The sequence below is a fragment of the Nicotiana tomentosiformis genome, chromosome 9 (assembly GCF_000390325.3).
Source record: "Nicotiana tomentosiformis chromosome 9, ASM39032v3, whole genome shotgun sequence".
NCBI lineage: Eukaryota > Viridiplantae > Streptophyta > Magnoliopsida > Solanales > Solanaceae > Nicotiana > Nicotiana tomentosiformis.
In genome coordinates this window covers 85112470-85131434 of record NC_090820.1, presented here as the reverse complement: position 1 = coordinate 85131434, position 18965 = coordinate 85112470, and the positions used below count along the sequence as shown (strand labels likewise).

At 37.3% G+C, this 18965-nt stretch overlaps 1 protein-coding gene across 5 annotated transcripts; it reads right to left on the bottom strand.

Annotated features, from left to right (window-relative positions):
* Positions 1 to 565: 565 nt before the first annotated feature.
* Positions 566 to 17015, bottom strand: LOC104094482 (zinc finger CCCH domain-containing protein 41-like). 5 transcript variants are annotated; one of them, XM_009600426.4, is made up of 6 exons: positions 12887 to 14497; positions 9666 to 12716; positions 4266 to 5100; positions 2700 to 3899; positions 1898 to 2248; positions 566 to 1375 (listed from the first exon to the last, which is right to left on the bottom strand). In XM_009600426.4, the coding sequence occupies exons 3-6, from the start codon at positions 4995 to 4997 to the stop codon at positions 833 to 835; spliced, it is 2826 nt and encodes a 941-aa protein (XP_009598721.1). In that variant the 5' UTR covers positions 4998 to 5100; positions 9666 to 12716; positions 12887 to 14497; the 3' UTR covers positions 566 to 832. The 5 variants fall into 5 exon arrangements, with proteins under 5 accessions (XP_009598721.1, XP_009598719.1, XP_018625723.1 ...); XM_009600424.4 differs by lacking the exons at positions 9666 to 12716; positions 12887 to 14497 and adding an exon at positions 16488 to 17015; XM_018770207.3 differs by lacking the exons at positions 9666 to 12716; positions 12887 to 14497 and adding an exon at positions 16488 to 17014 and having other exon boundaries at positions 4266 to 4941.
* Positions 17016 to 18965: the final 1950 nt, after the last annotated feature.

Below are 18965 nucleotides of genomic sequence, written 5' to 3'. Positions count from 1 at the left end.
AATATGTGGGCCCACTTAGCCCGTTTAGCCCGTGGCCCGGGACCAAACGGTCCCGGTCTCAGGCCGGTCCCTACAAAAAGCCCGTTAAGGCCCGGACCCGTTTGACCCGTTTAATTTGGGACAGGGACCAGGACCGTTTGGACCGGTCCACTTGGCCCGAGACCAGCCCACTTGCCAGCCCTAGATAATACAGATATCCATATTAACCGTCGGTTAACACATTTTTTTTATCCGTATTAAATATGAATCGGGCCGAATAATTTATTCGTTTTTTCATTACCCTTTTTCAACCCGCCAACATCCGACCCGCCCATTGACACCCCTAGGTATGACTATGATATCATGTTAAGGAAATGGACATTGGACTAACTCAAACCTAAGAACTAGGTCATAAAGTAAAGATTACCCAAAATTATATAAAGAGAGAACAACACTTAACACTCGAGCAGTCAACGTCAAAATATGGTTGCAATGAAAACTGAGCAGAAAAAACCACTCGCGAATCGAGATACAAGTACAAAAGCTATAGAAGAGAGAAAAGACCATACAGCCAAAAGATGTCTCATCTGCGTAAAAAGTTTTAGAATTATAGTCCTCAATCCAGGATATACTTATAAGCATCGAATGACTATCAGAATTCAATATAGATACCCTTCATGACTGCCATTTGGTGGTAAAAAAAAAATAATCAGAAAAATTCCTCTTTACATTTCCAGATAATTGAGATAAAGCAAAATTGAAACTAGAATGTGTAAATTGCTGCTACTCCTGAAATTACATAGAAGTGATTCAAAATTTTACGTCACTGTACAACTCTGCAATTGTGCCACAATCATGACCGATCAACAGAAGTAGAGGCTGAACTGGAGTTGGGAACTTCATTCACAGTCACATGTTCTATATAACCTTTTTCAGGTTCATCAATCCCTGCAGCATTTCCTTCCTGTAAACCAGTCAAAGGATCTTCTGGGATGGGCTGAACATTAGCATCTGCAGGCTGCTTCACGCGCTCCATGTAACCTTTTTCAGGTGCATCAGTCCCTGCAGTGTTTCCTTCCTCTGAACCAGTCGAATCTTTTGAGATGGGTTGAGCACTAGCATCTGAAGGCTGCTTCAAAGCAGGAGCAGCATCATTTCTGACACCACTATCCTTGGTAGAATTACTAGACTGCAACCACATAAACTGCAAAGCTTGGCCTTGCCAGATTTTGCCATTCAAAAATGCCCTCTCAGCAGACCGGCGCGTTGGAAAACATATCCTAGCAGATATGCTTAACGTCTCTGAGCCATTACTACTATCTTGAGGCTCCAAATCTTCCAGCTCAACAGAGGTAACGTCACCAAAAGCAGAGAAATGTTCCTTCAAGACAGCAACCTAGAAAAGGAAAACCATTCTTAATTTTATCATACAATGATAAGAGCAAGGAGGGAAAAGAATCTACAGATCAACCTGGACTATTGTAGCTAACCAAGGGAGATATAACACTAATGATAAGTACTATAAAGTGTCCTCAGATCCTTTCTCACACATCCAGAAGAAATATGTGGCACCTAAACTGGGAAGAAGGAACTTTACAGAAAAATAAAGATTTGCAAATATGAGAACAGATAGAAACACATGCAAATATCTCCTACCTTGACCATGGAAACTATGAGTGCATTGTATAAGAAAATAAAAGAAAATTTTCAATGTGCGGACATAAACTTTCGACAACCTATCCATGTGAGGAGAAGATGGTAATAATATAGGCATGCTCTAACACACTAACAGCTCTGCCTTGGAAGAAAAGTTAAGGCACATAAGAGGCATAAGAAGATGGAAGTAGAAAATATGCACATAATTATTTGCAAATACTGGCAAATTTCAACTATCTGAGAGAGGACTGAAAGAGATTACATTTGCAAGACCACATGGCAAAGGTGGAAGGACTTTGAAGGCAGTGGGACGATTGTCTATTTTGTATCTATTGAATACAAAAGGTGCACCATGTGGTGCCAGTGGACGAATTGACTGCTTCAAGCTGGAAGGTTCCTGTGTGGCCACAGTAGAAGATGATATAGAACAAGAGCGCTCCGCATTCTCTGTTGATCTGCTACAATCAGAGATTGCTTCAGCTTGTGTTGAAGATACATCATTATTAAGTTCCGCTGAGCTTGAACTTTCCACTTTTGCAGAATAAGATACTGGTTCTCCCTCCTGTTTCTTCAGATCCTGGTCTGAGACTGCTTCAGCTTTCACACCTACAGCCTGCATAGACGTAACCACATAATGGTGGAAGAGAGGACCCTAACATTAGTTTATTAAAGATCAATGAGATTATATCGTCAATATACGGAGAGGAAAAATAAAGAACAAACTGCAATAAACATGAGATCTGCTTACTCCGAGGACAAATTAATTGCTATAGTCAATCTTGATATAAGTTGTGGAAACAAGAATAAGAACTTTTACAGTTAACATAAAAGTTATATAAAAGTACTTCTACAGTTAACAACTAGGAAGCATATCAGATAACAACTTGCAGGAATGCTCCGAAAAGTCGGTTTGTTTAAAAGCAGGTTTCGAAAATGAATGTAATGGAATATTTCAAGTTGGTGAGAGAAAATAAAAAATAAAATCACTTAATCTCAGTAGATACTGAATATCAGCTTAAAGAACATTTTCTTTGGACAATTTTGAAAAAATAACAGACAATCACCTGCTTCTCCAGTTTAACCAACTGACGTCGGAACTCATTCCGCTTCTGATCAAGCAGCTCCTGCTTCTTGCGCAATTCTTCCTTCAAAAGTTCTAAACTCTCCACCTTTTTTTGCACCACTGGTGCAGCTTTGGGAACATTATGAGCCACAGGCTTAGGTAGACCAGAAGAAGGTAACAGAACAGCAGGAACCTGTTCAGCAGCTTTTGAGGCCAAGGACTGGATATTGTCTTTTCCTTTATAAGGAACAGATAGGTGGGGTTGAACCACACTGGATGTTACTCCACGAGGAGTCAAAGGTAAATTAATGCCACCATTTAAACCATGATCCATAATTCTATCCCTGTTTGCCCAGAAAAGCTTTATAAAACGGTTGCCCATCACAGCATCAGGTGCCCTTAAAGCAGCCTCAGCTTCTTCTCTCTTAGAAAATTGAATAAAAGCTCGTTCACCACTCTGTGGGATGTGGATGTCAATGACCTCCCCAAATTTTTGAAAATGTGAAAGAAGAGCATCTGGTTTGTTGTCTTTCTGTGGAATGCCTCTCACAAACAGAGTACGAAGTGCCTTTTGAGAAGGTTTTCTCATATTATGTCCAGAACTACTTTGGGGCTTGAAAGATGATTCTGTCATTTTTTGCTTCCCTGGATGGGAGTTTCCTTGATTGCTGCAGGATAATTCCAAATCTTTTCCCGTTTCATCATAACTTGAAGCATCGCCTGTAAAATCAGTGATCTCTTTCACATTCGACTTATTTTTTGACCTTCTGATTCTTTCCCACACACTCTGAGATCCTGAAGCTGCCGTAGCACCTTTAAGTGGATGCTCAAGTTCAAAGGCATCACACTGCCCAACTTGATCATGATCAGAGGAGTCTGCATCTAACAAAGGCCCAGTATCATCAATTTTAGATGGATTTAAATCCTGGAGTACTGCTGAAGTTTCAGAACGATCATTTGACCATAAAGGCTGATCAGGATCATAAAAATCAGCTCCCCCGGCCATAGAACCATCAACAAAAGCATCAGTCAAACCCAATCCATCATCAATCACAGGAGGTTTGGTACTTTTGTTATGTAAAGCTTTGCCACTAACCAATGATCCAGAAGGGCCTATCACAGGTAAAGATCCTTGTGCAGTAGCTGGTCCTAGCATGTGTGCATTAGGAAGTGACACTGGAAGATTAAACTGAGAAAGGCTCTGCAATTTGGAAAACAATAACATAAAACCAAAGTGCCCAGGCTAAGAAATTGCAAAGTATAAGAATAAAGTGTTGACAGTAAATGAACGGGGGATTCCTTTGCCAAAATAATTCATCGCTTACTTGTATAGACGAAACATAATGTGTTTTTATAAAGAAGAATGATCTAATAAGGGAGTCCTGACTCAACTTACAAAAGCTTAATTGAAAGAGATGAAAAAATCAAGTAAGCAAACACTCAGCATTTCGATGAAGACCAGAGATAGAAACACCCTAAACATAAAATATTAAAGAAAACCATTCCCTCCCATAACATATAATGAAACAGACAGTAATAACTATTTGTCAGCTGAAAGTCCACACACCTGAACATCTTCAACAACAATACGATTTACTCCATGCTCCATCGGGCACATATCTCCTCTTAGGCAAAATCCACGCTCCTCAAAGTCTCTACATCGCTGCCTTGGAAGACCCATACCCACAGTAGGATTCAAGGGTGGCCTGAGTGTTCCCTGGAAACCGAGGGAATGAATTGTATCAAGGCCGCCATTAGACATTCCTAGAACCATTCCAAATGCACTCCAAGATGAACTCTGTGCATTAGAAACGTTTTGCACCCCTCTTCCAGTAAAGAGACCAGGAGTAACAGGGCCCTGTGGAAACAGGTGAGATGCAATATCAGCCGAGCCAAACCTTGAATCACGTTGGGCCCAAGCACTATGTTCTCTCCCTCGACCCCTACCATTACTAGCTTCACCAGACAGTGATTGGTTCAGCCTCATTCTTTGGTATGAGTCCAAAGGGGCCCTGGAAAATGAACCCATTCCTCGTCTTCTTGGGAACCTGGTTTCACTAAACTGAGAATCTCCTCCACCATAAGGATGTCCATTCTCAAAAGGCTTTCGTTTTCTGAATGGTCTACTGAAAACTGGTTCAACGGCATCAGTCTCATCAGATTGAGAATGTAGTTCTCTCCTACGATGCTTATGATTGCGATCATCATCATCCTCTTCACTGATTTCTTTCTCTTCAGGATCACTGTTGCAATCAGAAGGTAAAAGTGTTGGCTTTGAAGATGAAACTTTAAGCTCCATGAGTAAACACTCAACCTTGTTTATGATCAAAATTTGTATGCCCAGATAAATAAGATAAATCAAATTATTTCAATGGCCCACATCAATTAAAAGTGACCAGTACCTGAAAGGGGGGACAACAATGCGGAAGACTATTAATATTACTTTACGCAAGCATGAAAATCTGAACTTGACAGTTCTATTAAGGTCATTGACATTTTCTCACATACACAACAAAAGTGGTAGGTCTAAAATAAACAGTTGTAAGAGACAGCACTTTGGCAATAAAAATGCAGTTGATTTTTTTTTTTTTTTTGAAAAGGTAACATATCCGGTATATTCATAGAAAAATCATCAGCACAACACATGTGCTGGAAACCAAAATAGGAGTGTTACATAAAAAAAAAAAAAAAAAAAAATACAATCCTTGTTGTTCTAACAAGGAGCTTAAAACATCTTATAACTGAAACGGGATCATCTATGTATTCTGATTTACACCAAAAACAAAAAAGAAGGATACACTTCATCTTAATTTTTTTTTGACAAGGTAAATTGTATTAATCAAAAGGGAGAGAACTCCCATATACACAAGGTATACCAAAAAATAGAGAATTTACATCAGAACATGATTCTCTACAAAAGACGCCCAATCTTCTATACAAGTAGGGGCTAAATGAGTGCATCAAAAAACGATCAAAGATAAAAGGCTATTCTTAAGATGTGAAAAAGGAGACTCAATCCCCTCAAAAGCTCTCCTATTTCTCTCCCCCCAAACTATCCACATGAGAGCTAACGGGGCGAACTTCCACGCCTTTTGCTTTCTTCTTCTACGGAAACCGGCCCAGCTATATAACATTTCCTTTACAGTGCTTGGCATCACCCATTGAACACCAAAGAGATTCAGGATTGCCCTCCACAAAGCCGAGGACACAGGGCAATGCAACAAAAGATGATCAACTTCTTCCCCTGAGCTTTTACATATGTAGCACCAACTAACAAGTGTAATTCCTCTCTTTCGAAGATTTTCAGCAGTCAAAATAACTCCCCTCGCCGCTAGCCATGCAAAAAAGCACACCTTCGTGGGCGCCCTAGAAATCCAGATCGAGGAGTATGGAAAAGTGGCCTCCTCTCTCCCCAACATACGCTGGTAAAAGGACTTTACGACGAACAAACCATCGCCACGCAAACCCCATCTCCAAGAATCACAAGATGGCTGGGACCTGTCTTGCCCATATAGCAGTGTCAACAAGTCTTGGAGCTCCACAATCTCCCAATCTTGCATGTTCCTTCTAAATGAGAGGTCACATACTACCCCCTTCATGCTCCTTACGAATCTGTTGGACCATCAATTCCTTCTGGTTTGAAACTCTGAAGACGTGGGGGAAGTAGACCCTCAGAGTATCCTTTCCACACCACTTATGATTCCAGAAGCTGATTCTCCTTCCATCTCCCACCCTGTAAGTGATGTTGCCACTGAATGCTTCCCAATTCTTCATAATGCTCCTCCACATGCCACACCCGAAAGGTGTTGTGATTGCCTTGATCCTCCAACCCCCTCCCGTGGAATCATACTTTTCTACTATAACCTCCCTCCATAGGGCATGTTCTTCTATCCCGAATCTCCACAACCACTTCCCCAATAAAGCTATGTTGAATACTCTAAGATCTTTTACTCCAAGTCCACCCCACTTCTTTGGGGAAGTGACTGTCTGCCAATTCACTAGATGAAACTTTCTAGTTCCATCCGCCGCATCCCATAGATAATTCCTTTGAAGCCGCTCTAGTTTTTTTGTGATGCTCACCGGAGCTTGCAACAGGGACAAGTAATAGGTGGGCATACTCGATAAAGTGCTTTTAATAAGCACTTCCTTACCGCCTTTTGACAAATACCGTTTCTGCCAGCCTGCTAATCTTTTTTCAACCCTTTCGATCACCGGATTCCAAACCATAGTATCCTTATGCGAAGCGCCCAATGGGAGGCCCAGGTAAGTAGTGGGAAGGGAGCCCACCTTACATCTGAGAACATAAGACAAAGCATCAATATTAGCAACCTCACCCACCGGGAAAATCTCACTTGCCGAGGTTGATTTTGAGTCCTGATACTATCTGAAACCACTGCAGGACCTGCTTCAGATAGGTCAACTGATCCATATCGGCATCACAGAAAACCAGGGTGTCATCCGCAAAAAGCAAATGAGAGACTCTTAGGGCACTGAGCACCCCGATCGGAGCTGAGAATCCTCTCAAGAAGCCTCCGCCCGCCGCACAATCCATCATTTTACTCAGAGCATCCATCACTAGAATGAATAGCATGGGGGATAGGGGGTCGCCTTTCCTGAGACCCCTGGAGCTGCCAAAGAAACCACACGGGCTATCATTAACCGAGACAGAGAATCTGACGGAGGAAATGCAGAACTTGATCCATCCCCTCCATCTTGCCCCAAACCCCATCCGCATCATAAGGAAGTCCAGGAACTCCCAATTTACATGGTCGAAAGCCTTCGCAAGGTCCAACTTGCATAGTAAGCCGGGTTCTCTATTTTTCCTTCTGGAGTCTACAAGTTCATTTGCCACTAAAGCAGCATCCAGGATCTACCTACCTTACACAAACGCATTCTGGGAGGACGAAACAGTCACGTCAAGAACCTTCTTAAGTCTTTTGGAAAACACTTTAGAAATAATCTTGTAAATGCTCCCCATGAGACTAATAGGCATGTAGTCTCTGATACAAGATGCACCTTCTTTCTTTGGCACAATAGTAATAAAAGAAGCATTGATACTTCTCTCGAAAACATCTCGAATTCCTTTCTTTCCAAATTGTCCACCAAATAGTTGCTAGAAAAAACTTTCATCTGTCTTTGTATGTGGCAAAGTTTGCCCCTGAGTTCAAACTTAGTAAGAGTTTAGAAGTTCTCCCTGGCATTACCCATCTAGTACCTCTGACTCTGAGGTTGATAAACAAATCTCATAGTTGGCTGGTCACTTTACAATGTAGAAACAGATGGCTAATTGTCTTAGCATCTTGTCCACACAAATAACACCTAGATACAGTTGGTATACCCCTCTTTCTTAGTTTCCCTGAGCAAGTACAGCTTCCTTAACCACCAACCAAGAAAAGCATGCTACTTTATAAGGCACATTTACTTTCCATATGTGCTTCCAAGGACGTAAACTAAGTTGAGAGCACTCCTGGTTCAAATCTCTATATGCTGAGCTGACTGAGTAAATTCCAATACTATGCTTCTGCCATCTGAGTGTATCTTCACCTTCATGTAGTCCTTTGCCTTGTTCCAAAGTGTTATAAAAATTATTTTTTTACCGTCTTGCTTAGGAAAGACACATCTCCGTCCAGACAAGATCCTTAGATGATCCTTGTTGTACTGTTTGTCCTGTCTCGAAGAACGTCTTCCGATCCGAGATAGATCAACAATCGTGGAAGGCCCAGAATGCTATAACGTCTTTTTCGGCACGATAACAAGGTCCAACGATGAATCTAACGTGGAATATGGTTATTGTTCCTTAAATAACGGGATATAAGCTTTAAAGAGGGTTTTCATGAAGGATTGTGGGATAGCCTTTCACTCGGACTTGAGATCTTTCCCCCGGCTCTCTCCCCACTATATGGCAGCTATCCCTTCTAACCTATTTATTGTAGGGCTCTCTTACCCATTGGACATTCACCATCACTGCATCACCTTCTTCACCGAAAAAACCCTGGTCGGCTATTCGCACCAAATGGGTGTGATGAAAACTAAACCACTGTCTTCAATCATCACCTCCTTCGGAACTGAACCACCATCTCCTCTAACTTTAATTCTTGCACACTTTAGGTGATCCTTCAGCGAAGTTTCTTCCTTTGTTTCTAGCCATCCTCCACAGTGGTCTCCAATGGCTTTGAAGACTTTTTCTGTCCAGAAGTGCAACAAAAGATCCATAGCTCTAACCCATGTTTCCTTCTGTTGTTGTCTGAGCAACAACCAGCTGCACCAGTCTAGATGAAATTTTGCACGCTTCCACCACCGCTCCCCTTTTAGGGTGTGTTCTGCCATGTATTTTGTTAGAAATTCAAAGAGAAAGTGACACCCTCCTATCTCATAAACATTAACTCTAAAAGTGTTCTTCCCGGTACTAACAGAGACAGACCATCTTCTAATATCGGCTAGTGTTGGCTTCTCCTCCAAGTCTTTCTTGAAATTCCCCACCACACCTCTTCCCAGTAGCACATTTTCAAAAGACTCCCCTCCTCCAGATAATATGATTCTATTGTTGTTGGTTTTAATCGTGGCTGCATTGGAATCTTTCATTTGCCATTTATTGGTTCTGACAGACTCTGCAAAGGGAATACTGGGAGCTACCTTTCTGGGAGCATTTGCAATAAAAGTTGTTTTGTTTTTATTAATGAAGTTTCGAATCTTAAATGCAATGTCCTTCCACACTGCACTTGAATGTAATCTCTGGAATAATAATTACTTATCTACTTTCTCCTTATACTGATATGATGCTTATAAATCTTCCAAAGTTTTTCGCATTTCTCATCAAGCAAATAGGGAATTTTTTCATTACTTCAACTAGTACTGATTGATGGGAGAGCGTGGATTAGTACAATTAATTCTTTATTGGCATATGGATTCCAAGAGAGATTGGGTCTGGTTTTTCAATCCGATCCATGTATATAATGGAATAAAGTACCTTATTTCTTTTTATCAAATTTGATTGTTCTTCCTTTAGTTTCCATCTTTTGACATAGTTGTCAGCAACTCTTGATGCTTCATGTAAAACAAAGCACCGCCACTCCATGGTTTTCCTGAACATAGTTCTCCGCATCAAGTTACGACTCCTTCCTATCCATTCTAACTAGACTTCAGCCCTCGATATGATTCTGGTGATATCATAAGATTTGTAACCCAATGCAAAATAAATCCTTTCTACTTCCATATTAATAGAAACCTTACAAATAAAACCTAGTAAAAGAGGAAAGAGAAAATTTCTAAAAGATGACGCCGGAGGAAAGAAACTGATTATAGGATGTCGCCAGAAAAGAGAAAATCTTTTCTGGCCTCGTGAAATGTGTCTGCAGTTGATTTATACATTCCTCAACCTAAGCATGACAACTTCGTGACCAAGCTAAAATATTTCCTGCAATAAGAACTTGTTAGGCTTCAAACCCACAAAGCCTACACGGATGTCTCAGAACTTTAATGGTGAGATGAGATAGCATACCGGAAGAATTGATTTAACATGGCATAAAACATATGAGATTGAGCTTTTTAAGGCACCCATCACGCAGGTGAATAGTTTCAAGAAACTATCAGAATGCATAGATACTACGAAATGTAGACCTCACAAGTTGGAATCAACACACATCAAATATTCTCCTTTTTCTGGAAGCGGAGGGGAGAGAATGCCAATAAAGACTTGAATGTTCATGAAGCTTTTTCACTTTTCTTCACCAACCAAGAAAGACTTTAAATTTCACTCACTAACTATTACCAAAATGCAAATGTATTGATACACAAATAATTACGTGCTGTCAAATAATCACTCTACTTTAGCCAAATCATGCTCATAGCAGCATGAAAAAGGAAAACTGAGACAAAGACAACTATTCGCATAGAACAAGTGGATGATAAGGATATCTGAATTTTTAATGAGGCATTAATAGAGAAATGGTTATGGAGATTCGGGATAGAGTAGCACGCTCTTTGGAGGGAGATGATGCGGAAAAATATGGGATTGTGGAAGGGATCGGCAAGAGTTTAGCCAAATTATCACTTACATGATACAGGAACGGACCAAGGTCAGTTTCTCGAGGCATAGGTGGTATGGAGATAGCATTGAAATTCTTATTTCTCGACACTTGCAGCATTTCCAACCAAGAGGAGAAAAGATCCCAACAGGGTTAGAGGTTATGAAAGGGAGTTTCACTAGGACTTATGGTTAGAAGGAACCTTCAGGATTGGGAGGTTGCAAACTTTGAAAGTATGGTTGAATTGCTTTATAAATAGTTTTTTGCATAACAACAAGGATCCTTGGAGGTAAGAGGCAGGTAGTAGTGGGTTGTTTTCGGTAAAGCCTTATTAAAATAAATTGTTGATCATATAAGAGGCAGGATACTGGAAGACGATTATAGATACTAAATTTGGTGCCCCAAGGCCACTGGTGTACCAAGGAAAGCACATTACCATATGGGGTTGGAGTTTGGAAATACATCAGCAGTCACAACAACGAATTTTTCCAAAACACATCCTTCAGAGTTGGAAATGGTCTACATATTAAGTTCTGGAAAGACAAATGGATTGGCAACACAACCCTATAGGAATCCTACCCAAGGTTATATCAGCTTGCACATAACAATGATGCTTTTATTGCCCAATACAGAGAAAACAATAGCTTGAATCCCACAATCAGAAGGAATCTTCAAGATTGGAAAATCAATGACCTACTCACACTCCTTGCAGCATTGGAAGACTATAGCTTTAATCCACACCAACCTGACAGAATCCTATGGCGAATCTCTAAAGAAAGGAGGTACACAGTCAAAGCTGATTATCATCATTTGTTCTCTCAGAATGGCATCCTTGAGGATTGGCCATGGAAGAATACGTGGAAGATTAGACTACCTCTAAAAGTCTCATGCTTTTCTTGGATAACACTCAATAGAGCATGCCTAACATAGGACAACCTCACAAAAGAGGCATAACCTTAGTAAACAGATGCTTTTTGTCCCACCAAAGTTCAAAGAATGCCAGCCACCTATTTCTATACTACCTACTCACAACTGGTCTCTGGAACTTCTTCCATTGTATTTTTGGTTTACATTGGGTCATGCCTCAAACCATCAAGTAAGCATTTAAAAGTTGGCATTTTCCGAGAGTTGATAAAACCATCAAAAGGATCTGGAGGATGACCCCAACAGTAATTGTTTGTTGTGTCTGGGCTGAAAGGAATAGCAGATGCTTTGATGGGATCTGAAATCCAACTTACACTCTTAAGGCCAAATCTTAGTTAGATTGTTTAGTTGGCATTTTCATTCCCCTATAAATAACGTTGATAATATTTTGGATTTGTTAGCTCCCTGAGCTAACTTACTTAGACATTGTTCTGGAGCTAACTTTTTGCTACCTTGTATTCTACATCTTTTGGATGCCTTTTTAATAATGATAATTACTTAATTCATTAAAAATAAATTGTTGATCATAAAGGAATCAACATTTCCACATCCATCGATTAAGAATCTCAGGATGCCAAATACCGTGTAATTCTTCAGTTGCTTGGCAGCAAGGGAGTACTTCTGACAACTAAAAACTTGAGGAAGAGGAGAATTACATACGTCAGCGGGTGTTTTATATGTAAGAGATCGGACAAAAATGTGGATCACCTCTTTATACATTGTCAGGTAGTGTCTTGTTTATGGTGGGAGATCTTTAGATGGTTCGCGTTGCAATGAGTGATGCCATGCACCGGGAAGGAGACACTGCTCAATTGGACATTTAGAAGACAGACGAGAAGATGAAAGACGTGTGCTATTCTAGCAGTATGTGGGTTGTATGGAAAGAGCGAAATATGATAGCTTTTGAAGGGATAGAAAATGGTTTTGTACATTTGAGAAATAACCTCATTTAATTTTGTTGTATCCATGAGATCCCAATTTGTGTCGAAAACCATATAAACTTTCTTTGTAGATTCTCTACTTTTGGTTATGAGAGATTTCTCTCCCCATTATCAAAAAAATTATTTTACCTTATTCCAAAAAAAAAAAAAAAAAATTAGGCAAGTCATACATAGTAAGAAATTTAGACAAATCTAAATGAAAAAGAAACTTGTAGCCCATCTTGATTAGTCTCTTTCTAACACACTACAATCAAAAAATAAAATCAATAAAAAAAAAGATAAACAACAAGTCGAGTCACAAACGAAGCTTCAGAATGCTAGAGGAACCGATACATAAATAAAGAATATGCTTTGACATGAAAGTGTACAGAGATGTTGTGTTGTTCACAAAAGACCTTCCTTTTCAAAGTATAAATTTTATTTTCCCAATTTTCACACTTTCTTTTTTATATAATTTTCATTTTCACACTTCTACTTCTTCACTTAGGAGAAACGCATGAGAAATGAAATTTTTGTTGCTCATGGCTCCCCTTAAAAAAGGGAAAGAAGTAAGAGAGCCATTCAGCATATTTCAATACAAACACCGACAAACGGCAATAACTGTTTTTTTACTAGAACACACAGACATGCGAAGATACATCCATTCTTTTGCTTTTCAAGTATTTCACATAAATAATGCTTTGAATTAGGTGAAAGAGCCTACATCCGTGGAAGGTTTACGAGTTACGCTGAAAATTCCAACCCATGAGCCAATCTTTTTAATTATTTTTGACAATTTCCACATGAAATTAACATTGGTGCATACAACCATTATGACATAGGCATTGCAATGATCATTTAGAGTCCATCACTAGAATTGTCGAATGAATATGGTGTTCTATTTTGCATCGGTGCATTAGATAAATTTGAACAATTTCAAGACTGTGTTATTTTTGATTGAGCCCAATCTTGTTGGCAAGTGCACAAATGTTGTCCGATTGGAGCTACCAAACCAAGGGCTATAGCCTCTCTCGTGGCAACCAGTAGCGTAGCCAGGAATTTATATAAGGGGATTCAAAAAATACTAGAATCTCATAGTTGGCTGAGATTAAACTTGTGACTTAGTGCAACATTAAACCCCATTTACCAAAGCACTAGAATTTTTTCTTATTTTCAAAGGGATCCAATAGTTTATAAATAACCCAAAAATTTCCCCTATTTTGCCAGTATAATATTTCGATGAAGGGGATTCAATTGCCCCCTTCCTTCTCTTACTAGCTCTGCCCCAGGTGGCAACATGTCTTCGGTCAATGGTACTATTAACAAGTGAAAGCATTCAAAGACTTGGAAAGGACATTGCTAATCATAACAAGCTCTCACCTTCATTCAGGAAACTGAACAACAAGCGAATGGAAGCCGGTAAAGGCTAGAATGGTCAAAATACCCTAAGGTAGTGAAATTAGAAGAAAAGTTTCTCTCTCATTGTGGATAATATTCTTCTCTAATATGATGAATCGCCAGATATTAAACAAATATGATTCATATATCCAACCCTAACTAATTGGGATTAATACGTCGTTGATTGATTGAGTTTTAAGACTTTGAGTAATCCTATCTATCAGAGCTATAGTTTCTGGATCATTGTTATTTAACAAAAAACAAAAAAAAATTACGAGATCATTTTTTACATCTAATACTAAAGTCACTCGGCACTTAAAGTCTAAATGAAACCAGTCCATTTTACACGAAGCTCCAAAACGTTTCCAAAAGATTCAAAACCCTTCTTGAACACTTACCCCAAAATGCACCAAGCTCTCTTTCTCGTCAATTACAGTTGTGACTTAGTGACGAGAAGTCTATTTTATTAATAATATTATTAATCGTATTTTTCTTATTGTGACTTGTGACTAGAAGTCCTTTTGCAGTGATAATTTTAATCTTATCATTATTGTGACTAGTTTATTCATTAACTTTTTTCACTGTCACATTCAAATATCCATGAAAATAAACAAATATACTATATAATTAGTAGCAACTTTATGTCAAAGAAAGTGAGCACCAACGACCATAAAATCGTAGGTCTGCCACTAAACATTATTCTCTTGAAAAGTTTGTTTGCCAACTAAATATAGATGAATGTTAAATGTATCAGAGCTATAAGTTACTGTATCCTTTTATTACTAAAGTCACTCAGCACTTGAAGTTTATACCTATAACGATAACAAAGAAAAGCACCATTGTATCACCTCAGCCAAATTTGAGCCAAAAACTCAGTTTCTCCATAATTAAAACAAAAGGGATAAGATTGGTTCCATTTTTATGCTATCGAAACATCCAAACAACTTAGGAACCCAACATACCACCAAGCCAGATTAAGGCACTAACTTACAAATCCATCCAGAACTACCACAATCGACAATTAAAGGTCATTTACCAAATTAAGTAAATGAGCACAAACAATCATTTCTTTATTCCCTCAGTTGGAATCATGCTGAAAGAAAGCTCCACCACTACCCACTCGAGTCGTAAGTATCAAATGACAAAATGAATAATCAAATAAAGACAAAACTCAAATTACTAACTCTTTTGTCCTCTAAAAAACTAAATTTACCAATTTCAGCGCAAACCCCTAACTGAATCGAAGCAAAATATAATTACACACTTAACAATTAATTCTATACCGAAGATTAAAAGAAAATTACTTCAAAAAATATACTAAGCAAAAGTAGAAGAATAGAACCTGAAAAAGAATTGGCTATCTTAGGGTTTCGAATTAATGTCCTCAATTCGGCAAATATGAAATATATTGGCGAATAATGGCCGGACTGTAAAAGATCTCTTTTGTATATTTTCTGCCTCTGCTTTCTTCTTTTTTTTCTTTTTTGAGAGAGAGGGTTTTACAGTCCCATGCGGTTTGCTGCCCACCTCGACTTCTCTTGGAATTTAGATTTTCACTTTCCTCTCATTGTAAAGTTTATTTGCCAAATAAAAATAGATGATTGGTACATGCCCTTTATAGTGTTATTTGGTGATGCCGAATTTTTAAATTGGTTGATCTCATGTTCTAGGGGTTTCAAAAGATATGAATTTAATAAGGAGTAAAAATATATTTAAAAACTCGAGAAAAATAAATAAACCTCTTTCTATCGCGGAAGACCGAAGCCTAACATCTTGTTAGGATGGTTGTTACTCATTGTATCGCATTGTATTGTTATCTCAAAACAATATTTGTTTTGATTGTTTCATTAAAATTGGTTGTATTGTATTGTTAAATCCATTGTTCCGGAACAATGAAAAGTCCCATTTTGTGAAATAACCGATTTGGTGTGGTGGGATTGTTTACTCTTTTTCTTTCCAGTTATACCCTAACTTATTACTCCACAATTCTATTTTACCCTTCTTTTTTTTTCTTCTTTATTTTAACTCCAAATCTCCCACGTATAACCTACTTTGTCTTCGTCCCCTTTTGTTTTTCCAGAACTTCTACCGCTTCCAAATCCAACGTAAAATTGCTAATTTTGTTAGAATTTGCATGAATTTAATTGCTTAATCTATTTATACGACATATTTGGTGATAAATTAGTAGAAAAGAGTTTTCTTAAATTATTTTTATGCATAATTCTTGATAAATTTAATATTTAAACAATTGAGGGTATTTTAGTAAACTTATCAGTTACAGTATAGTACGACACAGTCAAACCAAACTGTAAAATGTTATTAACAACCGCAAATAATACAATCTATCCAAATGTTGTATTTATAAAACGATACAATACAACGCACAATACATTATAAAACAATGGGTAACAACCATCCAAACAAGCTGTAACTTAATTTTGGGAAACGCCCCCTAAGTTAACTAATTATGGCTCTTATCATAATTTAATCACACCATTAATAGAGTAAAGAGGAAGAATGGACCTGAGATGTGCGAAATTCCTTCACTATATAGGAAAACCAGCAAGTACAGGGATTTCGGCTCTGAAGTTCAACTGAACGAACAACAGGAACTTGTTCCAAGAACCGGGAACCAGCAACAACGCTCGAACGGCGCCGGAGAAATCGAACTCACCTCGAACTCAATCGAACTCCATATTTTGATATCCAAAAATCTAAGAAAAGAGAGACTGAAATCTCTTTTGTGTTTTCTGATTTTGAAGTAAAAAGAGAAACTGAAGAAACTTGCAATTTTATATATATATATGAAAGAACTAGGAAAATCAGAAGAAGAAGAAGAAGAAGAAGATCGAAAACCAAAAGCAAAAATCCTAGAACTTTTCGCTGCCTCCTCTCTTTCCGAAAATCCCCTCTAATGTCTGTTCATGCCCTCAATTCTTTTCTACTCTGTTCCTCTACCCTCTGTTTGTTTCCGTCACTTTGTTCTCTCTCCCTTTCTTGCGTTTTTTTTTTTGGACTATCTCCTTTCCTTCTGTGTATATTTGTGCCTATGAAAATGGGATGTGAATAAGAATGAAAACAAATAGCCTGTTGGCCAAGGGCCAAAAGTGTTTTTTTAATTTCAAAAGTAAAAAAAAAAAAAATAATTAACTTAAGTGTTTGACCAAGTTTTTTGGGTGAAAAAGTATTTTTAGGAAGAATTAGAAGTAATTTTTGTGAAGCAAAAAAAATAGTTTCTTTTCAAAAGTAAAAGTACTTTTGACTTTTTTGCTTATTAAAAATACCCTTAACAAAAATAGTATATACCAAAATAACAGTTAAACCTAATATTTAGGATATTAATGTATATTTCTTATTATTTTTAGTATAACTTTCTAATATATATATATATAGTGACTTTATGAGTGAATATTTTTATATTTATTGAATGATTTTTAATATGTTTAACTTGTATTAAAAGAAATAAGTACTTTTAAATTTTATTTTCATATTTTACTTAAATAAAATGAAAAGATTTAATTATTGCCTGTAAAAATAAATTTTTAAGATTATTTATCTACTTATAATATTAACTATTAAGTAAATCTATTCACGTCCTTATTCGTAATTTGATACTTAAAAGCACATTCTGAAAAGTTTGGTCACACACAAATTATTGCTCAAAAGCGCTTTTGAGAGTGATTAGCCAAACACAAATTGCTTCTCTCCCAAAGTAGTTTTTTCAAAAGCAATTTAAAAAAAAATTCTCAAAATAAGTTGATTTCTCTAGTTTGGCCAAACAGACTAAGTGGGCGTTTGGACATAAAAATTGTAAAATTCCAAAAAAAAATGAAAAAAAAATTCAAGTGAAAATGATATTTGAAAATTAGAGTTTTGATTGGACATGAATATAATTTTGGGTTGTTTTTGAAGTTTTGTAAGTAATCTGAATGAAAATTTTGAAAAATAGCTTTTAGGAGTTTTTCAAAATTTCAAAAATTTTAAAATACATTTTCAAGCGAAAATTAAAAATTTTATGAACAAACGCTGATTTCGGAAAAAAAAGTGAATTATTTTTTGGAAAAAAGAAAAAAATTTCTTATGTCCAAACGGGATCTAAAAATCTGTTCACGTGAATGGGATGATGTGGCAACAAAGCATTGGTAAAAGAAAAGTAAAGATAAGAGAGAGGGCACGTGGGTATGGGGGCAAAAATAAGGGAAAATGTGACCTACTTTTCTTGCTTCTGCTCTTACATTTCGTTCTTCTTCTTTCTTTTAGTTTCTTTCTTTCTCTTTTTTGTTTGTTCTTTCTTTTGGTAAATAATATTAAGTAACAAAACTAATTAGTTGGATATATAAAGGAAGATAATCTGATTGCTACTTCTAACAATTCAAATAAGTTTTAAAAGAAGCATAATTAACTAAAATCTACACCTTCAATATTATATTAAACTAAATTAGATGTATTTTTGTAAAGATTTTCTTCTTATCTTTTTGGAAAATAAAATGAAACTAACTAGAAAAAATACCAATAAGCTAAAATAAGGAAAAATATTTCTGTAGTTTTCAATTTTAAGATAATATAAAGCAAAAAGTTAAAAAAAAATAGTGAAAATAGTACTATTAGACCTAAAACTAATATCTATGCACTAAAAGTTACAAAATTCAAGGGAGAGTCAAAAATTACATGTCTACAGGCACACTAAACTTTTCTAGGGCAGCAGGCCAAACAAGATTTAATCTTATCCATATGAAAACCAAACCTTCAAGCTTTTAACCGTGGAAGAACTCGAAAACAAATGAAAATAGAGATCAATTAGAAAAGAAACATGGCTTCTTAGTTCGTATGAGATTTTTAGACTATTGTTAGGTTTGGTTGGTGATGATAGGTAAGAGCAATCAAGGCTCTATTTATAGTGCCATTTAATGGCTTAGGGTTTCAGCAAGATTCAAACTTGGTAGTGGAGTGTGACCAGATGATGCCAGTAAAATCGAGTGAAAATCTAAGCAACAAAGGTGA